At 40.7% G+C, this 22085-nt stretch overlaps 1 protein-coding gene across 4 annotated transcripts in view; it reads left to right on the top strand.

Annotated features, from left to right (window-relative positions):
• Positions 1 to 22085, top strand: part of anks1b (ankyrin repeat and sterile alpha motif domain containing 1B) — a 157750-nt gene that overhangs the window by 101321 nt on the left and 34344 nt on the right. For all 4 annotated transcript variants that reach the window (XM_026326486.2, XM_026326487.2, XM_026326485.2 and 1 more), the window contains 6 exons: positions 7895 to 8532; positions 9119 to 9241; positions 11081 to 11150; positions 12631 to 12737; positions 20241 to 20339; positions 21255 to 21407. In XM_026326486.2, the coding sequence (XP_026182271.1) occupies positions 7895 to 8532; positions 9119 to 9241; positions 11081 to 11150; positions 12631 to 12737; positions 20241 to 20339; positions 21255 to 21407 (1190 nt within the window). The remainder of the gene's footprint in view (positions 1 to 7894; positions 8533 to 9118; positions 9242 to 11080; positions 11151 to 12630; positions 12738 to 20240; positions 20340 to 21254; positions 21408 to 22085) is intronic.

Here is a 22085-nt window from a genome sequence, read left to right as displayed (position 1 = left end):
ATTCTAATCATAGATTAACAAAAATGATAGCATGTACAGATCGAGGCAGAAAAGCAGCAATGTTGTCTGCACACTTGCTCCACTTATATAAAATGGCATGAATTTTCCCTGCTGTTCAACCTAGGTCGAATGTGCTGAATGTATTGCCCCCTGTTGTGTGGCAGAAGGCAGATGTGGTGAAATCATAGCTCTTCTCTCCCTTTTTTCTCAGCAGGTGAGAGAGGATCAATCAAGGTTAAAAGCTGTTAAATCAAATTGAATAGGTGTGAGGAGGAGAAAAGTAGAAAACATTGAATTGTTTTGTTGTGTATCCAGTTTTCCTTGTGTGTGGTTGTGTTCTGTACATGCACAGTTACATTGAGTTTGAGTATATTAGGCAGAACTGTTCAGTCTAATACAATGTGATGCAAAGATGTGTAATATACCTTATGTTTGTTAATCAAATAAAATTCTAGTTTTGTAGTTGGAAAAGTGCTGATTCAATTCCAGGTGTATTTTTGAAGCCATCGTCTGTGATGGTCAATATGGACAGTTGTAATAATAATATAATTGTAATAATAATATAATAATAATAATAATGTAATAATAATAACCTAATATTGTCTGTAAAAATTACTGTAGAGCTGGAACAACTACTTCTCTGACAGAGTAGTTTACAGTATAGCACCTTTGAACATTTCCAGTCTTTGTAGTAAACTCAAATTGCCCTCACTGTGCTGTTTTTCATGTGACTTATATAATGTTGGTGTTGACTACATGGAAGTGCAATTCCACAGTAGCTTGAAAACCAAAACCATGCATTCATGAATCCAGTTGCGTGCTCTAAAAAATGGAATTGTCACTAACTTAGTAAAGTACAGCTGTGCCTAAAAAGGATCTAAGCCCCATTTCTTTTATAGTTTTTTGCGTTGTTATATAACTGAAACTATGTCCTGCGTAGATCTCGGAGGTTAACCAGGGTCAGGCCTGATTAGTACGAAAATCTAAAGAGAAAAATAAACAATAAGTAGTTGTGTAAACATAACATAAACTGTGATTTTTGTAGAACAGATTTTTATAACTGTGTGGGCAGGTGAGGGTTATAGTTGTTACAATTGTGTTAAACAGCAGTAATTGCTAAGAATTTGCTGTATTAATAAACAGTTTAAACATACTAACATTATTCCCTAATCCATATTGCTTGTGTTAAGATTATGGAGGAGCACTGTAGACACTTACAGGTTGGCTGCTCCGCACTGTGCCTGTTACCTTAATCCTCAGTGGATCTCGACTTTGATCAAAAATTGAAATCACGTCTCTAAGATATAGTAAATTAATTACCCACTTGCTCAGTTATTGTATAATTCCTTGGATTATGTCAGAAATATGTTCCAGTAGCCATAAAATAAAATAACATCTCAAAGGTACCCTGTGAAGATTTCTTCTTAAAGTTTCTGTTTATGTTCAGTATTTCTCATCAAAACACACTGCAGGTATCCCTGAGGTCTAACAGTTGTATTGAATTCATTATCATCACTTGTAGAGTTGAGGATTTTTTTCCCCCCGGGAAATTTTGAAACCTGGACTGGTTCCATGCCTGCCTTTTACAGTAGCTTGCGTTTTGTTGGCACTTTGCTGCTTCTCTTGGCATCTACTGCCACTTGTCGAGATGTGTCGAGAATGAATACTGTGACGCTGTTGGTAGGAATGTGTACTGTGGCACCCGGGTGCTTGTGTCGGTACAAGTGGGTCCTTAAGCATGTACACAAACAAAACAGGGAATAATTAACGTGGGAAATGAACATGACGACTGTAATTAATGTATAAATACAATAAGAAGCTGAAATGAAATCTGAATTATGTTGGTGTTGATAGATGCGGGTACTGTGATCTTCAAGGGTATTTTGAAATATAAAAACTTTGAGTAGGAGTAAAAGTGAAAGGTTTTTAATTGAATTTTTTATTTACAACAAACCAAAATTACTTTATTACATTACGTGCATCATACATATTTTATTGCACTCACACGCCATTTAGCTTTGACCTGAGGGCCCCAGCTGCTACAAACATATCTCAGCTACACCACATGTGCCCAGTAATTCAAAGGCATCCTCAAATCATATTTAACTCTCGCTGTCCCTGTCTGTCTCACACACACTCAAGTGGAATTTCACACTGTTGAGAGACTCGTCATTCCTGACTTGAAAATGGGCTACCAGAGGAGATGAGCCAGTTGCCGTGGCAATACAATCTGCATACTTGAATCAGGAACGAAAACATGAATTGAGTATCTGCAGATATTCACTTTTAGTCCTCGTTTCCTGAACACTTAAGGCATTTTGATACGTACAGATATGAAGTGGTGCTCTCAGCAGGGAGTCCTACCTCTGGTGCACACAGTGGGATGGGATGGGGGTTGTTATTGACCTGCTGGCACTTGTTACATTGTGCTACACGCAAGACATAGCAAGTGTAGCACATTAACATAACAGCAGAAGCTCCGGTGCTCCATCTACCGTATGTCTAGTCGGGAGGTGTTCAGCCACAGTAAAGAGTAGGTCACCTGCATTTTGGAACAGCTCAATTTACAATCAGTGTGACTGGAAACATAAAGCTTGGGGTTGCGCTTTTGTGAGTAAGGCATGAGCCGTTACACTGGCAGTGTAGACATCTGTGCAGTCAGATAAGTGTGAGACAGACGACTAAAATATGTGGCTGGAATGTTTTCTGTAAAGACATGCTATCAGTGCAACGCTGCCTGGTGTCACAGATCCTAGGCAGATAAAAAAAAGAGGAAGGAAGGGAAAGATAGTTCCTTATCAGATTAATCATGGAATTTGATAAACTGGAGCAATTTCAATTCAGAATTAAAATAAATTAGGGAAAAGCTAAAGACATACGTCAGAATCAGAGACTTTATTTCTGTCTCTAAAACCTAATGTCCTGGTACTGGCTCAACAAAGTCCTGCAGTACTGTACCATCTTGCTGTGAGTTTGTTACTATAGTCTAGCGCTAACCTAGCATTAGCTTAGCGTCTGAGGCTTAGGGAGCTGATAATGATTTATCCATTCCTGTGACACTTAGGAAATAGGGCTCTGTCTCTAATGTTGGGGATGACTGACAGCTCAGATATTACTCTGTAGTTTTTAATAACAGCCAGTGCGATGCCACAAGAGACAGAGTGATGAACATGCTGCTATCAGATGTTTGGATCCCGCGCTCACACCCATACACTGTGAAGAACATACCAGTGTGAGAGAGATGGTGTGTGTGTGTGTGTGTGTGGTGCTTGTGCATGTGTCTGCATGTACACACTCATTTCGAGGAAAGAAGCAGTCAGACATCTTATCACATTGTTTTTGCAGAAGCTTTTTGTACACATATATATATATTATTTATTAGTATTGGCAACTATTACATTTATTTTAATGGACATTTAAATTATCTTCAGTTTGTGTAAAAATCAATAATGAAATCAGTTTTATTGGGGTTGATAGAATTCTTTGAATTTTTTTGTAAAAATCCACCTTGTAGTGGATTGACTCTTTACTGTGACACGTCTCATTGCAGCCTCCCCAGTTATATTTCTCTCACTTTGACTTCTAACCTTCAGCCTTGTTTTTCCACACTTTCATTTTTGTCCCTCCAGCCCCCCCTCTGTCATTCAATCCTTCATGCTGTCACTTCATTATTTCTCTTGCCATCTTCATAAGCTCTCATTCACTTCTCTCTCATCTTTGTCACTCCCTGACTGTCCCCTCACTTTACCTGAGCCTTGCTGCCATTTGTCAGCCCTTCTTTAGCTTTTCAGTTTTGCTGTAGTGTATCAGTTTTCCTCTGCACAACTCATTTGCAGTTCCCCTTAAACTCTATTTTCCATGCAATCAAATAGCCTCCTTCACCCTTTCTGTTTTTTCCTTTCTTGCTCTGTTGCCCCATCCCCAGTGCTTTCTTCATTTTAACATTAACCTTTCTAACCTCTAAGGCCTTTTCTTCCTTTTCTCTTCATCCTTTCTCCCTCGCTCCCTCTTCGTCTTTTATTTTCTCTCTGTTCTGACCACTGGTGCAACGAACATTATATAATCAGTTAACCACATCTTTAGAGTTTGTTGAATGTGTGAATGAAAAAGAAAATTGATTGACCCTTCTTTTTAAGGATTTATCTAATTTTGTCTTTCCATCTGCTCCTCCATCAGCACCTGAGAACTGTTTCCATTTTTAGCCTTCCACTTCTTTAATCTTTTCTCAATTTAGATTCTGCATGAAGGACCTTATTTAGACATGAGATGGCTTATTTGCTGCTCAAAATTAAATCTTACTTCAGTGAAGTGATTGCTGGCAAGAGATCTTTTTTTAGAAGATCATTTACATTACATGCCAATAAGAGCTGACTAGAGACTAAAACTGTGTCCCCATTCAATGTGCCATACTAGCTCTAAGCAGGATTTTACGCAGCAATAAAATTAGCTATAGTCAAAGTATGCACACTAAAATACTTGGTGTTTGAGTGTGCTGCATTAGAAACTATTGTCTCACAAAGCAGTGCACAAAGGAAATGGAGTAGACCCTCACAGCTGCAAAACAAATTGTACAGCTTAGACAGCTGAAGGAAGATCTTAGAAAACATACATCTCTTACCAATATTGCTTATCCTGCACAAGGTCATGGGGGGCTGGAGCCAGTCCCAGCTGGCACTGGGCGAGAGGCGGGGTGCACACAGATAGAGTTACAGAGTTGCTTGAAAATAAGCAAACACTAGTCACCTGTGTTAAATGTAGAGTACAGTATGTCATTTTGGGGCAAGGACCATTTCCAACTTTTTAGCACATAACATTTATTGTGTTATTGTGTGGAATAGGGAAGCAGCTCCTGTATCTTGGACTGCTGGGCCACCACAACACCCCAGGAATGATTAATGTCATGTCTTTATTTTCTATAAATAGACAAAAAGTGTTTAGGTACATTGTATAAAAGCTTCATTTCAGAGCCGCCTCTCTTGCACCTACGCTCTTCTTCTCTGCCTGTCTTTTGCTGATGGGTGGATGGTGGGTGGATGTACACAGCTGAAGGTTTTGCCTCAAGCTGTTTATCACCTTGAGGAAGTGACAACTTCACACATTATTCAGTATCAGTATTTCTGACTGACTGATCTGTCAGTATAAATTGATAAATTGATAAATCTGTATTTGATGGGTGGCATTTAGTGTTGATGGATTGATTCTTAAATATTTAAGAGTTAATTTTATATATCTATGAGTAACATAAATATGTGAAATATGTCTTGTTGCACAAACACACACACACTATGTAAGTGTGTTTGCCCTGGGATGAACACAACTTATCCAAATACCAATCAGCTTCTAGTCTGAGCGGCTGCATGCCACAACTGGTGTTTGTGTATTTGCGTAATAGTTTCACAATAAAAATCCAGGTATGCTCAGTGATCCAGAAGCTGTTTCTCCATTTGGAGCAGGGTGAGCGACTATAAATGTGTGCAGTACATACAGCGGTATTGCTCCTGTTTGAGGTGATTTTGCCCTGGATGCTGAGGTAAGAAACGCTGTTACACACCCTTACACACTTAAACAATCTGCAGACTATTTTTTAAGCTCAGGAATGGACACACAGAAAACTGCTGTTGATTGTTTGAACCAAGTTACACTTCTTCTGTTATGTATCCATTAATTTGGGAGAAATATGTTGTCAGTCCATCAAAATTCTCATCATTTGAAGTGTTACATTTATTTTGCATTATACATTTTTTTTTCTGAAAACTTTTCAAACAATATTGAATGCAACTTTCCTTCTGCCCTCACCTCAGACCTTTAGTTTTGCATGTGCACATATCTCAGCTCTGCCTCTGTAATGCTTTTTTTTTTCCTATCTAGCCAAACACACACACACACACACGCACACGCACACCTGCTCATTTGATTGCTGTATTTATCTGCCCTACACTTTTTCCTTGCTATTTCAAAGGCCAAAGACACTTAGACACCATAAAACTGGGAGAAATGCTGGTGCTGGGGCTCTGTTGCCATAACAACCAAAAGGCTCACCTGTTGCCAACAGTTCTCATCTTTAGAAATGGGGAAGCATAGAGAGTGTGATAAGGACTGCAAACGAAATGCACAGCATATTTTCGAGATGCACATGTAGAAAGAATTATGTGTAAATGAAAATTTTAACAAACAATCAGAATTTTGCAATTTCTTTAATAATCCCAGGGAACCAATCCTGTATTGCCCTGATTCACTAAAAAAAGATGCTCCTACTGTGATTGGTCTGAGTATTAGTATCTGAGTAAGAAGAGTTAGTTAAAGGCTGAACAAAGGTCGGCACAGTTGCAATCTGTACTGGTCTTTTAGCCACTTGTAAAATGTTGAGGATTAGTCATACTGTACCTGAAAAGTTTCAGCTTGTGTTGGAAATTATGACAATTTCATTCCATGTAACACTTGACAATGAGTCATGTTTTCAACCCTCATTACCTGAAGACTGTTAATGGCTTTGTTTTAGATGTTTAAACACAGCAGACCACATAGTTAAAGTACAGTAAAAAGCAAGGTGCACATAGAAAATGATGGCTTTTCTTTTCAGCACTACCGTTAATATTCCTTTCTCCAATTTCTCCCACTTTTAATCACTGTGATTGGTTCCAGTTAGTCACTCTTTCTGGGGTTTTCTTAGAAAAAGCAATGACTACAGTTCCCTCAGACCTACATTTTCCTATCTACATCTGCTCTCAGTCATGCTGCTTGGCTCTACTGTGTGTGCTCAGCCTGTGTTATGCAGTTATTGCATATGGAAATGTGACTGGATGTGCTGAGGAGAGTTGGAAAACTAAAACGAGCCTAAAGTGACTGACAACACGGACTGTGGGGTGAGGAGGTGGCAGGCAGTGGAACTTTGTTGTCAATTGTCAGTATTTGAAATTATGATGATACTTTCTTTGCTTCTATCTGGGCTTCATTCCATGTCACTACCTGTCTGTGATTTATTCTCTGTGACTATCACAGCTCTGCTAATCATTTACACTCAATAAATCTAGCATCAAGTTACAGCGTGAAAACAAAACTATAAATAAATAATAGCAGATTTTTTTCCAAGGATCTAATCTACAACGTGAGTCTCATGAGAACATAATGCTTCTCCTTTGCTATGCTCTTGTATTAAGTTGAGGATAATCATTATAAGTTTGAGAGTGACGTTGCTCTGTTGGGCAATAACTAAGGTTGAAGAATAAATAATGCACCTGCTGTCCCTTACATGACAATTGTTTTGACCTTAGGTGTAACTCATTTGCAGATGTGAACATATGTATACACAATGTGACAGGCGAAAAGTCAGACACACACACACACACACAAACACAAATACATAATCATTTGTACGGTAAAATCAAGAAGCTGTCGAGGTTCTTTTCACCCCACTGCACACAGACAATTAGTGGGCCTCTGAAGGCATTGCTCAAAAACAAAAAAGTCAGAAGTGTAACATCTGTCTCAGTGAGTTCATGCATACATGCACAAGACCATAATGTGATGTGATGCACACACTTGCATCCAGACAGTGCAAAATCCAAGTCAGGAGTTTCTTTTATTTCCCCTTGAAGAAACAAACATTGTTTCTACAGGAAGGCAGAACATACAGAAACTCATTCTTCTCTTTCTGTTTGCAGCTTTAGTTGTTTGCAGTATTCTTTTTTTGTTTTGTTTTGTTTTTTTAAGCCTTTTAGGCTGGACATTTCCAAATATGTTTTTCTGTACTTTTCTGTACTCGGTGTACATTTCTGATCTGTCTTGTTTTCTGGGAGAGTAATTTCATTAATGTGTATTGTTGTTGTGATGGAACAATTTCATGCAAATTTGTCTGGTTTAATTCTAATCAGTGTTTTGTGTGTCTTCCATGCAGACGACGGGCCTTACCAGCGAGAGCCTCTTCCTCCTCCTCCTCCTCGCTCTTCTTCCTGCACATCAAACTCTGAGCGCAGGAAGAGCCACATTCCTGAGGAGTTTGCAGGCCTCCTTCATGGATCTTCTCCAGCCTGTGAGACCCCTCATACGCCTTACCATCTTTACAGCCCCAAATCTCAAAAATATGTCTCTACAGACATCCAGAGCAGACTGCTGCAAACCCCAGAATTTAGCATTGTGATAAGTGGAGGACCCACTCAGGTCTTGTCCAGGACAGGGACTGACACTGCCAACGACCCCCAAAAGCCACAGGTGGTGTACCGCACCATCTTCCACACAAAAGTCAACCAGGGCCAGGCTCGACCCACAAACTGTGAGCAGGTGGATCCACCACGTGTTTGCTCTACATTAGGCCGCCCACCCTCCTACTCCTCTGGTCAAAACGGGGAAATTCCTCAGTTACGGGGCATCCAGACAGGAGGTGTGCCCAAAGACACTTCATCTGGGACTGGATACGAAGAGAGGGCCTGCACACTGGGGAGGATGAGGTCCATGCCCCGCAGTGTGGTGGACCTGCAGTTGTCCAAGTCTCTGTCTAAGTCTGACTCCAACCTTGTAGCTGTGTCTCCCATACAGGTAAGTTGTTGCTGACATGTCACTGTGACTGTCTGTCTGTATACCTCAATATTTACTGTATGTACTCAAAGCTGTGATGAGAGCACGATTCAACATTTGTGTTTTAATTGTGAAGACATTCATGTAAGACGACAAGGATTCAATAACAACTTTACTTTTTTTTTCTCAGCACCAGGTTCACAGTTAGTAGTGAAAGCAAATGAGATCTTAGGAAATATTCTCTTGTATAAATTATGCAGCCACAGAGGTAGTTTGCATCTTGCTGTGTCATGCAGTGGGACTTCAGAAACATCAGAGAAACCAATAATCTCATTAATCTGGGCCGCAGTGCTCCCTGCTGTGCAGCACATTTTATGAGACTTCTTTATTTTATAGTAAATAAATCATAAACTAAATACATAGTCTGTTTGATGAAAATAGCTTTATTATAGATAAAACTTTGATGACCACTGAAAGGACTTGGTTATACCAGCAGTTTTTAGTTCTTAGTTGTACATATTTAAAAGCTAAAATGTTTGTTAACCTTTGCATCTTATTGTACTTCAAAAATAACTGAAAACAAAATTATGGTTTTTGTCTTGTCCAGGAGGAGCACAGTTGGGGGTCAGGATCTCGGGGTCAGGGCCCAGGGAGTCCAAGCCCAGGAGAGGCTCCCAGCCTGGGGGGAAGATTAGAGAGAACACCTTCATTCACTGCTGAGTGGGAAGAGGTAAGAAGATATGTTTTATATGTCCAGCTTTTTATCGGATATTTAGAATTAATCCACAGCACAGCAGTGGGCTGCTTCAGTTCTTCCTTTCTTTGAATTCCACTTGTGTAATACAGAGCACAAGGAGCCACAGTGCTAATTTAACATGTTCGTACATTGAGTTTCTTCTGTAACCAGCACCAGAGCTGAAGGGAAGACTAGAAATCAGAGAGAAAGCAGCTTCTCTTAAGGAGGGTGAAGAACAGAGGTCGAGGATTCTGTGTGTTTTGCTCTGTTTGTGCCTGGGGCTCCTGTGCTCTGTGACACTGATGTGATCCATGGCCTGGAAACCGCTGTTGATTCTTCCCCCTTTATAAACTCTTTGGGTCACAGGCGCATTAGCCCGTGCTCACTACTCATCGTCTCATCGTTCACACCGAAGATAATATGCACTTTTACAAACTGATGGCTGTTTACACGTCTTGCTAGTGTGTGTAAATGAAAAATCTCATGCCATTATGCACAGCACTGTTGGAGAAAAATGAACATAATAGTGGCTTGAAGACTTTTTCTCCGTTTATAAAGTGATGCTGTGTGAGTATGAGCATTCATTTGGGCATGTCTGTCCATATGTGTATGTACTTGTTCATTAGTTTCTCAACATGCCTCTTAACTTGCTGATGTTGATGAATTACTATATGGAATTTCCCATAATTCTCACCAATTAAAGTGACCTTTCCTGTTTAATCGCATGCAGTGGAAGGATGAGGTACGTTAGCTTCAGGGAAACTGTGATATATGGGGACCTGAGTGATATATGGGGATTTCAGATGGGAAAAATAATGTTGCTGTACAAATAAAGTTGCTGTATTTGCAGTACATGCTCAGAAAACTGTTGTATTAGTAGCAAGAGACAAATCACAAGGGACCTCCCACAAAACCCACTGATTTAAAGACATCCACACTCATTAGTGGTACAGGCTACAAGAGGTAGTACCACGTATGCACAAATTTGTGCTTCAGTCTGGCTTGTCTTGAAAATTGTTGAAATTGTTTGATGTTATTAGTATGGTAATTAATAACCTGTATTTTAACCATCCAAATGAGAGAAACTGTATATTCACTAGGTTCAGAAAATGTTCAGACCCCTTCACTTTTTGTACACTTCATTTAAGTTTATATAGGCTGCTCTCAATAACCTGACAGAGAAAAATTATGTTTTTATTAATATTTGAAAATGTATTAAAATTTTTAAAAATGTCTGAAGTGACTGCACAGCCTTTAGGGAACCTGTACATGTACATGTTAATTAGTGCTTTGTGTGATGTACCCTATGCAGAAATTGCTGTTTATCTTTCTTTGAAGAAAAGGCCATCTCCACCTTCATGGTTCATCAGCTTTTAAACATTTCTTGCATTTGTCGGACCTGACTGTTGAACCACTGGTCTCAGACCAGTTACAGCAGGACCACATTTCTCTGACCCCTGGTAAATCAAAAAGTCCTGACAGGTGGATGGACGTGCAGGTCACATAGTTCAGTGATTAGCAGCAGGACCCAGGTCAGGGATGACTGGTTGACAGCATCCAGACACTAATGAAGCCACTGTAGCTCCCTCCAATTCGGTCTCTCTCTTCCTTCATCCTTCAAGTTTCCTGTTAACACATCCTTTTCCCTTCTGCTCCTTCAATCCACAGAGAGGATGACTGACATTTAGTGCGCTGGCTGGCATAATGATCATGTTATGTGACGCTTGAATCCAGAAATAGGGATTTGCCTTATTACTGGGAAATGACTTGCACATCCTGTACATTTTTCTAACTCTGGTTCTTTGTCTCTCTTTCTCTCTCTAATTTGTTCAGATTGACAAAATCATGAGCTCTATTGGGGCAGGAATAGGCAGTGGATTGGACCTCAAGGAGGACACCTCAGGTAAAACACACACAAGAATGTATTTGTGAGTATAATTTAGTTGGGTCTTATTCTAAGCCATTGTTGTTATTATGATAACACTATGAGCTCTTATACCTTATACTTCACTGGGTAACTCAGCTGGTGCCCTAGATAAATGTTTGTTGCCCTTGAATTTGTGTTGAATGTGTATTTTATATTAGTGATAGTGGCCAAAAGTATAACAATACATGAAGTATGTTTTGCCTTTCTGGTATGTATCATTTCCCTGTTTTGGCCAGTTTATTCACCCGTGTATGTCAAATCTTCCACTACTCATCTCTATTTACTGTGTTCATCCCCCTCTCCCTGTGTTAACTCCCCCTCCTCCATCTCCTGATCCCCTCCCCGCAATGCAAAGCCTCTGCTAACCATGGTTACCACAAGGAGAAATGCTGTCTGTGCCAAACCGGCTATAGCCCCCCACCAAGAACACTAATAGCGTCTCCATACCACACACAGGCAAACACACATATATATACAGTAAATGTGGCTGCATACACACACTGAGCATGATATGTGTGTGTGAGTGGGAGGGAGCTTGGCTTCTTGCAGACAAAGAAGCTGGAGCTCTTGTGATGGCTATTATCAGCAGAGTGAGCCAGATATATGTAGAGCGGCAGAGAGAGCAGGGTTACGATCGACACCCTGAGAGAAGATAGAGACAGGAGGTAGACAGAGGAAAGAGAGCTAGAGAGCGAGGCAGAGAGAGAGAGAGAGAGAGTGAGTGAGTGAGGGAGGAAGGAAAGCAGCGCGAGGAGAGAGAGGAGGCTGCAGAAGCATACAGATGAGAGTGGGAGTACTTGATAAAGAGAAATCTACAGCACCGGCAGCTCTCGCTCTTTCTCTTACACACACACACACACACACACACAAACTCTCACACACACACACACACACACACATGCTCAGGGGAGCAGCCAAGCAAGTGCAACAGCTGAAACAGAAAGCGGCTGCTGTGCTGTGCGCGACAAACACACCGTCAGCCGCGTTAGCTCACGGATCTATACCTCCAGTCTTACCCAATCCCAATCTCTGGCAGGATTTTATCCCCAGGACAGGAGCTCTTTTCTGGATACAACTTCAGCCTTCACTCCTTCTCATCCTTCCTCTGGCTGGATTCAGAACAAGCCTCACCTGGACGCCTTAATCTAACCTTTACCCTGTTTGCACCATTCCATGTTGACCCCTCCATCCTCACCATGCCTCTAGTTTAGCCTCCCCTTCTCTTTTTCCTCCTCCTTCTTTCTTCACCTATTCCCCCCTCTACCTGCCCTCCCTTCATTCTCCTCCTCCTGCTGCCTTGTCAAAAGACTCCTCAAAACCATGGCAGGTTCCTTCGACAGCCACTTTGCCCGCCATAACATGATGTGGCAGTGCCAGCTGTCTCAGCCGGACTGCCGCTGCTACCGCGTGGATGGCTACTCCCTACTGAAACGTTTGCCCCTCCACCCCCTCATAGGTCCCCGCTGCCCGCTGCAGTCTGTGGGCCAGTGGCTTGACTCCATCGGCCTGGTCCAGTATGAAAACCACCTGCTGGCAAATGGATTTGACAACGTCCAATTCATGGTGAGTGTTTCCACAAGTGTTTTTATTTTTTTTTGGGGGGGGGATTAGAAATCTCCTTTTGCTGGGAATGTAGGATTCATTATGATCATGCAATTCTCTTGCCTTCTTTTTTATCTGTGGTTGTTGATCTTTTTTGTTTTTTAAATGTAATCTCTGTTTATCACACCTCCCTCTAAGCACTCCCTGCTCTCCTACATTTAGCTCATCATCTCTCATCATTTTTTTTCCAGTGACCAGTTTTTTTTCCCTTTGACCCTGATCTTTTTCTTTTATTGGATTTCCTCCTCTTTTTTTAGCATCTCTCCCTTTCTCAATCTTTCTCATTCTTCCTTTCCTTTTATCGCCACTTCTCCCCACCGATGCCATGTGAGGTCCTCCTACGCACAGATATCCTACGCCCCATTTCCATAACAGCAAAAATCCAATGCTTGCATCAAGCAGCACACATTTTTTACATACCCTTTTTCATGCACACACAGAGGTATCGTACGTACAACCACCTGTAGCCCGTGAATAAAGGAGCATCCTGATCCTGTTTTATCTGGTGGTCCCTTCATCTCCAGTGACGTAGAAAGAGAGCCTCGCTAGCTCATCTCACATTCAGAAACTATTGTTTGTGTGTGTGTGTGTGTGTGTGTGTGTGTGTGTGTGTGTGCATGCGTGCACTCGCATGTGTTGGTAAGACAGAAAGCAGAATAGAAGCAATGACACCAAATTGAGAGAAATTGCTGCTGAGGGAGAAGGACGTGAGAGATGCTGAGTAGAGTTTATATGGAGTTGCAGCTTATTGCTACGGGGGAAAACCTCACATCAACCAAGGGCCAACTTTTCAGGACCTAAAGGATGAATTCAGTTCAATTCAATTTTATTTGGATAGCACCAAATCACAATACAAATCATCTCAAGGCACTTTATAAAACAAAAAACCCAACAAATCCCTTATGAGCAAGCGCTTGGCGAGAGTGGAGAGGAAAAACTCCCTTTAACGGAAGAAAAAACCTCCAGCAGAACTGGGCTCAGTTTGGGCGGCCATCTGCCTCAACAGGTTGGGGTGAGTGGATAGAGGAGAGAGAAAAGAACAGCAACTCTTTTGAGTGTTTTGGGGTTTATCTGAAGGATTTTAGAAGCAGAGTACCTGCAGTGTTTTCGGTGTTGACCGATCATCAGAGGAGAAACGTGATTTCTCTCATGTCGGTGTCAACTGGTCAGATTTACAGTAACTCACAAAATGTTTTACTAGCAGTTTTTTCATAACAATTCCTCTATTGCAATAAGGTTTGTAGTCCTTTTTGTCCACTTACACTAATTTGACCGTGACACATCCAGAAAAGAAGAGTAAAGGCAGTGTCATGTTCTTTCCTGACATGTGGTCAACTAACAGTGTATATAGACATTGATACATTTATTTATCTATGTGTTTAAGAATGTGTGATTGTTCTGGTCCTCCACTCAGTGTGACCTGCATCTGTTCCATTGGTTACCCTGGCAACAGGTGGAAATCAGAATCTCTCTTTCTTTGAGTTTTTCTCCCATACATGGTCAGCGTCTGTGTTTCTGTCTGACTGTATTCCTTGAGCATCCTTGAGGAAGTGTTTGAATTGCTTCATTGGTTTTGGGGTTGATAGAAACTTTTGTGTGTCGCTTCTTGACAGTTTTCCTCCTCTCACATGTTTTTTTAATCTGTAAACATCTTAGCTTGTTGAAAATTGCATTTTTTCATATTTACCAGCTCTACTAAAAGCCTGCTAATACACTTTATCCCTTCCTTTTTTAAACCTATTTAAATGATTGCATAAAATTTTGGTAGAAAGGTGTTGAATGCATTTTTGCAGTCAGAATGTGTGCAGTATGTGACACAGCCATTTATTGATACAATTAATAAGGGGAGAAAGAAGAAAAAAATCAGTGTAATGGAGCATACTGTGTGTTCCCTGCTCCCAGGGTGTTTTCTGTCACATCTGTTTTCATACGGTGGAATGAATGAGTAGAGACTACAGAGTCATTGCAGCAGCTGTGTGTGTGTCCAGGCATCTGTTTAACCTCACACATACTGTTTTTTTAAATCTTTTTAGCTCAAAATTAGGGCTGCACAATATATTGATTCAGCATCATCATGACATTATGGTCATGCACAGTTGTCACGTCGCAGGCCCAAAACATCCTTCACACAAGTCCGCAAACACAAATAACCACAACTGTCCAGTTTATCTTGTTTCATGGTAGAACACAAGAACACAGGAAACCAGTCTCATATAGCTCAAAGCATCTGCTTTGTTTACTTGTATAGAGGATGTTTCGGGTCTAACACGTTATACTGCATCTGTTTCTTGCTTGATATAAAACTAAAACTTTCATGGTTCCTGTTCTCCTTCACTAATCTAAAGCAGAAATTTGCCCATTGTAACACAATGTACTCCAGTTGTTGGAGTGAGTGTGCTGATCAGTTTATCGAACATCCAAAGCCCCCCCCCCCTTTTATTACCAAATTACCAAAAAGATGAAATGGTCTCTAGAAGAGATGATGTTGACCAAAAACAGGTGCTTCAGTCCTGTTTTTTCTAATTTTTCATACTGCAGTATTATTTCCCAATATTGTGCAGCCCTCCTCAGACTGAATGTTTCCAGGTGAACCTTCATTCATTTTCCCTCCTTCTTATACTGACACACACTCACATACATGCCACCATATCAGCGTGCCAACGTATTTTACTCTCATTTGCACCTACTTTATAGTTGTCTTTTTTTTGGCAGTGATTCTGAGAGACTTAGAGATTCTCTCTTCTCCAGGATTTGCCCCTTTTGTCTAGAAATGTTTCTGTGTAGCTCAGCTGCCTCCTTTGAAATGCCTTTAGATAGAGTTAATATTGGAAGGAAAGAGCTGAGATGAAACAGCCTTGCAAACATTGTGGTGACTTCAAAGTCTCTTTTGTGAGTGGGCCTTTGCCTGAGTATTTCTGGTGTCAGACTTGCTGAGTGAAGTTTAACCTCTTTTTGTAGTTCATGACTAAACAGGAAGACAGTTAATAAAACTCAGTGTCTGCTGCAAATTTGTCTGAATGCAACTGAGGCGCAGGCTACAGGGATTATGTTGGTATTTGCAGCTCTTATTTGTTGCTGGCTGTGGATCTTGCTGTGGAGAGATTTGGGTCACATTCATCTCAGCACTGTTCAGTGTAGGAAGTCAAAAGTCACTTTCATACTCAAACAAGTCAGTGCATTAGAAAATGAAAGGGTTGCTTTTTCATTCCAGGGCCTGTTCAAGTTCTTCTGCTGAACTGATGGGTTTGTGAATGAATTTGACCTTGAGTCTGTGTAAGATCCTACCATATGCAGATACACACAGTTACAGGTTAACATGGACCATTCCTGTCCACCATTACCATTTCCCACTGGGCGTGTCTGGTCATCATAGCCAGAAAGGACAAGTACAGGTAGATAGATGGACAGCTAGTAAAAGGGTAGAGTGGCTGTTATAGAAACAGCATTTAATATGAAGAGCAGTATATGGAGAATACTCATGGCCATTTAAAATGACTGTACATGCATGTATGTGAGTGAGAAAGAGAGGCAGACTAAAAGACAGACAGTGGAGCTGAAAAAAGAAGGCAGGTTGAAATAGAGTGTGTGTTTAGTGTGTATACTTAAAGACCAACTCAGATGACACCAACTAAAAGCAGAAGCTGAAACAGCACATAAGGTGCAACTGAAAGAGCCACAGACTTCATCTAGCACTTTCTGAATGAGCTAGAAAACAAGCATCTACCATGAAAATGTGCCTGTTAATGTCGCTTGCTAGGCAACCCATTAGCTAGTCAGCTACAGCAGTAACATGATGACCAAAGGCATTTGTGATGTACGGTTTCTTCCATTCAGTGAAGATTTTATTTATTTATTTGGTAATGGCCTCTTGAGGGCAGCACAACAACAATTAGCCATTAGATTTAAACACAGCATTCACATAATGTTGGTAATTTAAGGTGCTCCACTACAGCCACTACCTAGTGCTTACCTTTGTTTGCCTAATGTGGTGCTGGGCAGGTAGGTTACAGTGGGATCATCTGAGCTTTTCCTCTAAAAAAAAAAAAAAAAAAACAACTGTCTGCTGGGTCTGGAAACCAGATCTGGGTCACTAATTGTGTGTGATTTCATTTGAACCTTAAATTACAGGGTCTAGATTTATCTAATCAGATAAAAGGTTGTGATCAGAAGTAGTGTGTCAAGTTTACAGTGGCATCTTTGTGGGATAGTCTGTATCAAAGTACAGATTAATCTTACTTAGTCCTCTGACTGCACTGTTAGGACTCACCATTAAATACTGCTCACTAGCTTAGACGCTCAGATATGTGACCAGAATTTGGAAGTGAAAGAGGGGGGGGGGGGTGTTGGTAGTGTATGTGACAAGATTAAGCGTGATTTGTTGTAGCTCACTTGAGAGATAGATACAACAGAAACTCTCATAAGCGCACTCATATAAACTTGTGCTCAGTGGATTGTGGATACACCGAGACAGAAAATCTGATGTGAGAGATAAAAGAAGTTAATGTGAAAGTTCTTTTATCAAGCTGCTTCTTCACATATGCGAAGAAGAGATAACTCTAGCACCAGCAAGTTCATAAAGAAACCAAAATGAATTTGAATTACAGACTAGACATGAGGAAAGAGAAGCAATGGTCTGAATAGTAAGTAAGAAAAAGGCAACAAAATAATGAGAGTAGAAGGCAGTTTCTTTGATAGCAGAGTAATGGACACAGCCAGAGAAATGAGAGAGAAAAGGCAGGGGTGAACACAAGCATGAGAGGAGAGAAACAGATAGAGGATCGAACACAGTAGGCTGAGCATTATTTGTCGTACTCACCTAAGCCTATTGGCACCATCGCTGAATATAAATGTTTGCTCCTTCTCTTGTCTTGTCTCAACCCCCTGCAATTGTGCATGAATTCTAATTTCTACATGCAGAGTGTTTGTGACCTTCTATGGTGCTGTTATTAAACCCCGTGGTCCTAACCACAGGGCTTGGTAGTTGTGTCATCAATGAAGATGTTAAACACCTTCTGCCACCCGCAAAATGGTTAGTTCATATTCACACCACTGCAGCATCACATGTTTTTTATTCATTTGCCAGAGCATGCCAGTAGCATGTCTTCTATCATATAATAATATAAGCTCTATATGCATTGAGGGAAAACCTGAGCCAACATTGTCTTACCTGGTGGTTGTTGATATTCCACATTTATGCCAACTCTAGTTGTTTCATTGAACCCATATGAGATTTATCCTGTAATCCATCATGTGTACTTGGAAATGGCAGATATAGGACAAACATAACGTTAAGACAGGAAAAGGGAAACATGACAAAAATAGGTTTGGTGAGGGGGAAAAACAAACATTAAGGAACTTCATCTCTTTCAGGAGCCCAACAGGGAACAATTAGTCATGCCTATGCACCCCACCTCCTTCCCCAAATCTACCTCAACTCTGTGAGTCATTACACTGCTGTGAAGTTGTAGCATGGTAACTCCAATGCTGACTCTGCTCTGCACTCTGTTAATCAACCTGGGACCTGATATGTGAACCCACAGAGGCCCTGGTGTACAGGTCGGTGAGGAGAATGTGGAAAGAAAAAGTTTAACCACATGCTGAGCCCAATCAGCTGCAGCTTCCTCCAGTTTCTGAGTCAGTACAGGGAAACACTAGTGGAGCCCGGGAGACAAAGCTTTACCAATAGGCCTGCGGCAGCACCTCTCCGTTTTAAGTGTTTTTAAACTCTCATTCATTTAGGTAAAGTTTAGAGAACCTACTGGGAGTCATGAGATAGAAAATTATACTAATGTGGAAATTAACTCTGTGCATGGATTAATAAAGTAAGAACACAGATTAAAAGACCATCTGTTTGGTTTTTCAATCTGTACACATGGATAATAAAATAATGTGAACGAATTATTTGTGGAGATATATATTTAAATTCTGTACCTCAGGCTAGCTGACAGATTTTAAGGTAAAATAAAATTGGCTTTAGCACACACAGATCTCTGTACACAGCAGTAGTTGTCGCACCTTTTCAGGGGATGCATTGAAATTTTAGCATACTTGGCATTTCTCTCTATTTGCAGCCAGAAACAACAGATGCATGACACAAACTTGAATGACAGGAATTTCTGCAAGAGTACTGTAAAATTCATTGTGCTGAAATATAGATGATTGCTGCAGGAAAAAAGCAAAACAGCTTTGCTTCTATCTAGAAGCACAATGTCACAGCTTTAGAGCAAAATGTCCTTTTCGAGGACACAGCAGTCCCCACAGTCGACTCCTGAACAGAAGTCAAATAGAGGCAGGAAAACGGGGTGTTTGCTCCCCACCTGATTTCTTTTTCCCCATCTCTTGGATCTTTATCAGGCTTATTATTTTGACAGTGAGTGAGATTTAGGTGAACTGACAAATGTAATCCTTCAATCCTACACCTGTGTATGTAGTGTGTGTGTGGATATATACTGCATATATATATACTGTGTTTGTGTGGATGGTCCTGCCTCCAGGCTGGTGACACTGTCCCTCTCCTATTTCTTAGCCATCATTTTGGTGATTGCTTTACTTTTCACTTCTGTCCCAAGCTATATTTCAGAAGTCCCTGTGTTTCTGGCTGAGTTGCCCTTTCTCATTGCTGCAGCTGTCTACCTGCACAGTGCATCTGTTCCCGTCCCTCTCTGCATTCCACCTTGCCTCTAATTATCTGTCTGCATGAAGACAAGGTCTCTTAAGGTTTCCCACAGTATTAGTCAAAGGTGAAAATATACAATAACCTATACAGGCTGCTGTGGGAGTCCTGAAGAGTATCAGACTTGCTGTCTACCAACACACTTGGATACTGTATATAGTTTTGCAGCTTATATTTAATTCTTTCTGTATTCCACGGTCTGTTTGGTTGTTAGCTGGTTACCTTTAGTGCCAGAGGATTAGTGAGTATATACTTAGATTATAATCAGGCCATAATAAAATCCCAGAAATTGCTATATGTGCATTAAACAATCTCTGCTTTGTGAAGTACATGACCTCTGTAGCTAGAAGAATACTGTTTGAGTGAGTTTGCTGATGTGGCTGTGTTAATAGGCAGATGCACGTAAATTAATGCTTTGTGCACACTGTGTAGCTATTTTTTTCAATATTTAATTCACAGTATTTTCCTCCCATGGTAGCTATAGTCAAGTGGCAAACAAATACCCAAGTTAAAAAATCTCTGGATATGTCACACCTGCTGCATCTTGCCTTAAACCCATTTAAAGAACTAAGCCTTGCAAACACAGTCATCTGATCATTTCTGAATGTGAAACGTGTTGTGGTGCATTGAAAGTACAAGCTGCTGCTGTCGCAAAACTTGATCAGGAAAAGGCTGAATGCCAGTTACTACTGTCGCCAGTGAACTGTCCTAAGAGTCATGTTATGTTTAGCTGAGCGTTTGTAGCTGCACTTGCAGATTTATTAACCTTGGCTGTTTTTGTTACTCTGCAGGGCAGCAATGTGGTGGAGGACCAGGATCTGCTGGAGATTGGGATTCTCAACTCTGCCCATAGACAACGTCTCCTGCAGGCCATTCGGCTGCTGCCCAGGGTCAGTATTCTAACTAGTCCAGCAAGAACAACTCAGGCAGATCACCATAGAGATTTACTGTGTGAGTGTTGTAATCTGTGTTTCTCCTCAGAATCACACTATTTTCATAAATGGAATAAGGTAAAGAACAGATATAGGAAAGGCTGTGGCAGACACTTTATGTTAGCAAGGTCAAATGGTTTTATTTGTGTGGGAGATCCTAAAGTAAGATCAAAGATGTGCGACTGTATGGTGTAAGAGCAGAAAAAAGGAGTCTGCAAAAGAGAGGAGCGACAGAGAAGGGAGCCTCTGAGCTGAGCGATAAGCCGGTTTCATACAAAAGCCCAGGAAACTTTGATCTCCAGTCAGCACTTTCCTCACTAAACTTTTCAAACAACTGTAAAAGATGAAACCTTTAACTTTTGTCTGCCCTCACACACACATGCACATTAACACACACAACTTAAGGTGGAGGATGTGAGAAGCTTGTTTGAAGCACCATAAGCTCTCTGAGGGTGTTTGACTGCTAACATAAAAGTGAATGAATTATGTATCATCTTCTACACTCAAAAGTATGTCACTCTGAGCGCACCACCCCCCGCTGTTGGTGTCCTATTCTGCCCTTTCTCAAAACATAGACCTGTGTTTACTTGTTTGCACTGCAACAATAAAAAGAACATGATCTTAATCCAGATTAAAGTTGTTCTTCAGACAGAGTGTGAAATTTCAGCACCTTTGTCTACTGAACACTGCTGAACTGGGAAAGGTTTTTAGAATGAATGACAGAATAAATTGTTAATGATCCCCATGAAGAAAATGAGGCTGTTGCAGCAGAATTAAGAAAGAAAATGAACAAAGTGCAGTGTAAACATGTGTAAACTGAATTCAGGATGAATTTTTTCCCTGCTCTTTTTCTCCTTTCTTATTCCACCAAAGGTTCGACCTATTGGTTATGATGGCAACAACCCCACATCGGTGGCAGAGTGGCTGGAGTCCTTGGAGCTCGGCGACTACACCAAATCTTTCCTTATCAACGGTTACACCTCCATGGAGCTGGTCAAGAAGATCTGGGAGATAGAGCTCATCAATGTGAGTCTCAGACCTTTTTGTCTTTTTACTTTGCTGAAAACTATCTGTTGTGCTGGGTAAGGCAGGGGATATGCTATATTTTTCTTTTTAACAAAAAAAGACCAAAAGCACCAATACACTGATCCTAGTAACAAGTCTTTGTTTGTAGACGAGGCTGATAGATCTTATTCCTGTGTGCTATGGGGCTTCATTGTTGTCCAAACAGTATTGAAACGTCGATGCCACACACTTGCAATGGCTGAGTCCTGTTTGAGTAATGTTTTCTAGAAATTATGGAGATCAGGTGTTTGAGGAAATTACTGAGGCTTTTTAAAAAGTAAAAGTACTTTCTTTCTACAAATTTATGTCATCACATTAGGAGGGACAGATGGGCCCAGCAGGGCAGTAGGACAGTCTGAAGAACTGTTGCAGGGTTGGTTTTAGTGTTTTTCTGGAATTTGTTTACAAAAAGAAAAATATAGAGTAAAGCCAGTTTTATTATTTACACAAGTCTTCTTCAAAATGAGATATCAGCAACCAGGACAGACTTCACCTGTTTTAGCATGAGAAACAGTGATACTACTGTATCTTGACACAAAGGTACAATCCCTCTTGTCTCAATATACAATATTGCCTCCTATTTTAAGGCAATATTTGTGATAAGCCAAAGTGCTCCCTAGAGAGACATTCTCTGTCTTT

Source organism: Mastacembelus armatus, chromosome 23 (genome assembly GCF_900324485.2).
Source record: "Mastacembelus armatus chromosome 23, fMasArm1.2, whole genome shotgun sequence".
NCBI lineage: Eukaryota > Metazoa > Chordata > Actinopteri > Synbranchiformes > Mastacembelidae > Mastacembelus > Mastacembelus armatus.
Note: the sequence above shows the minus strand (reverse complement) of the source record. Positions and strands in the feature narration are given on the sequence as shown.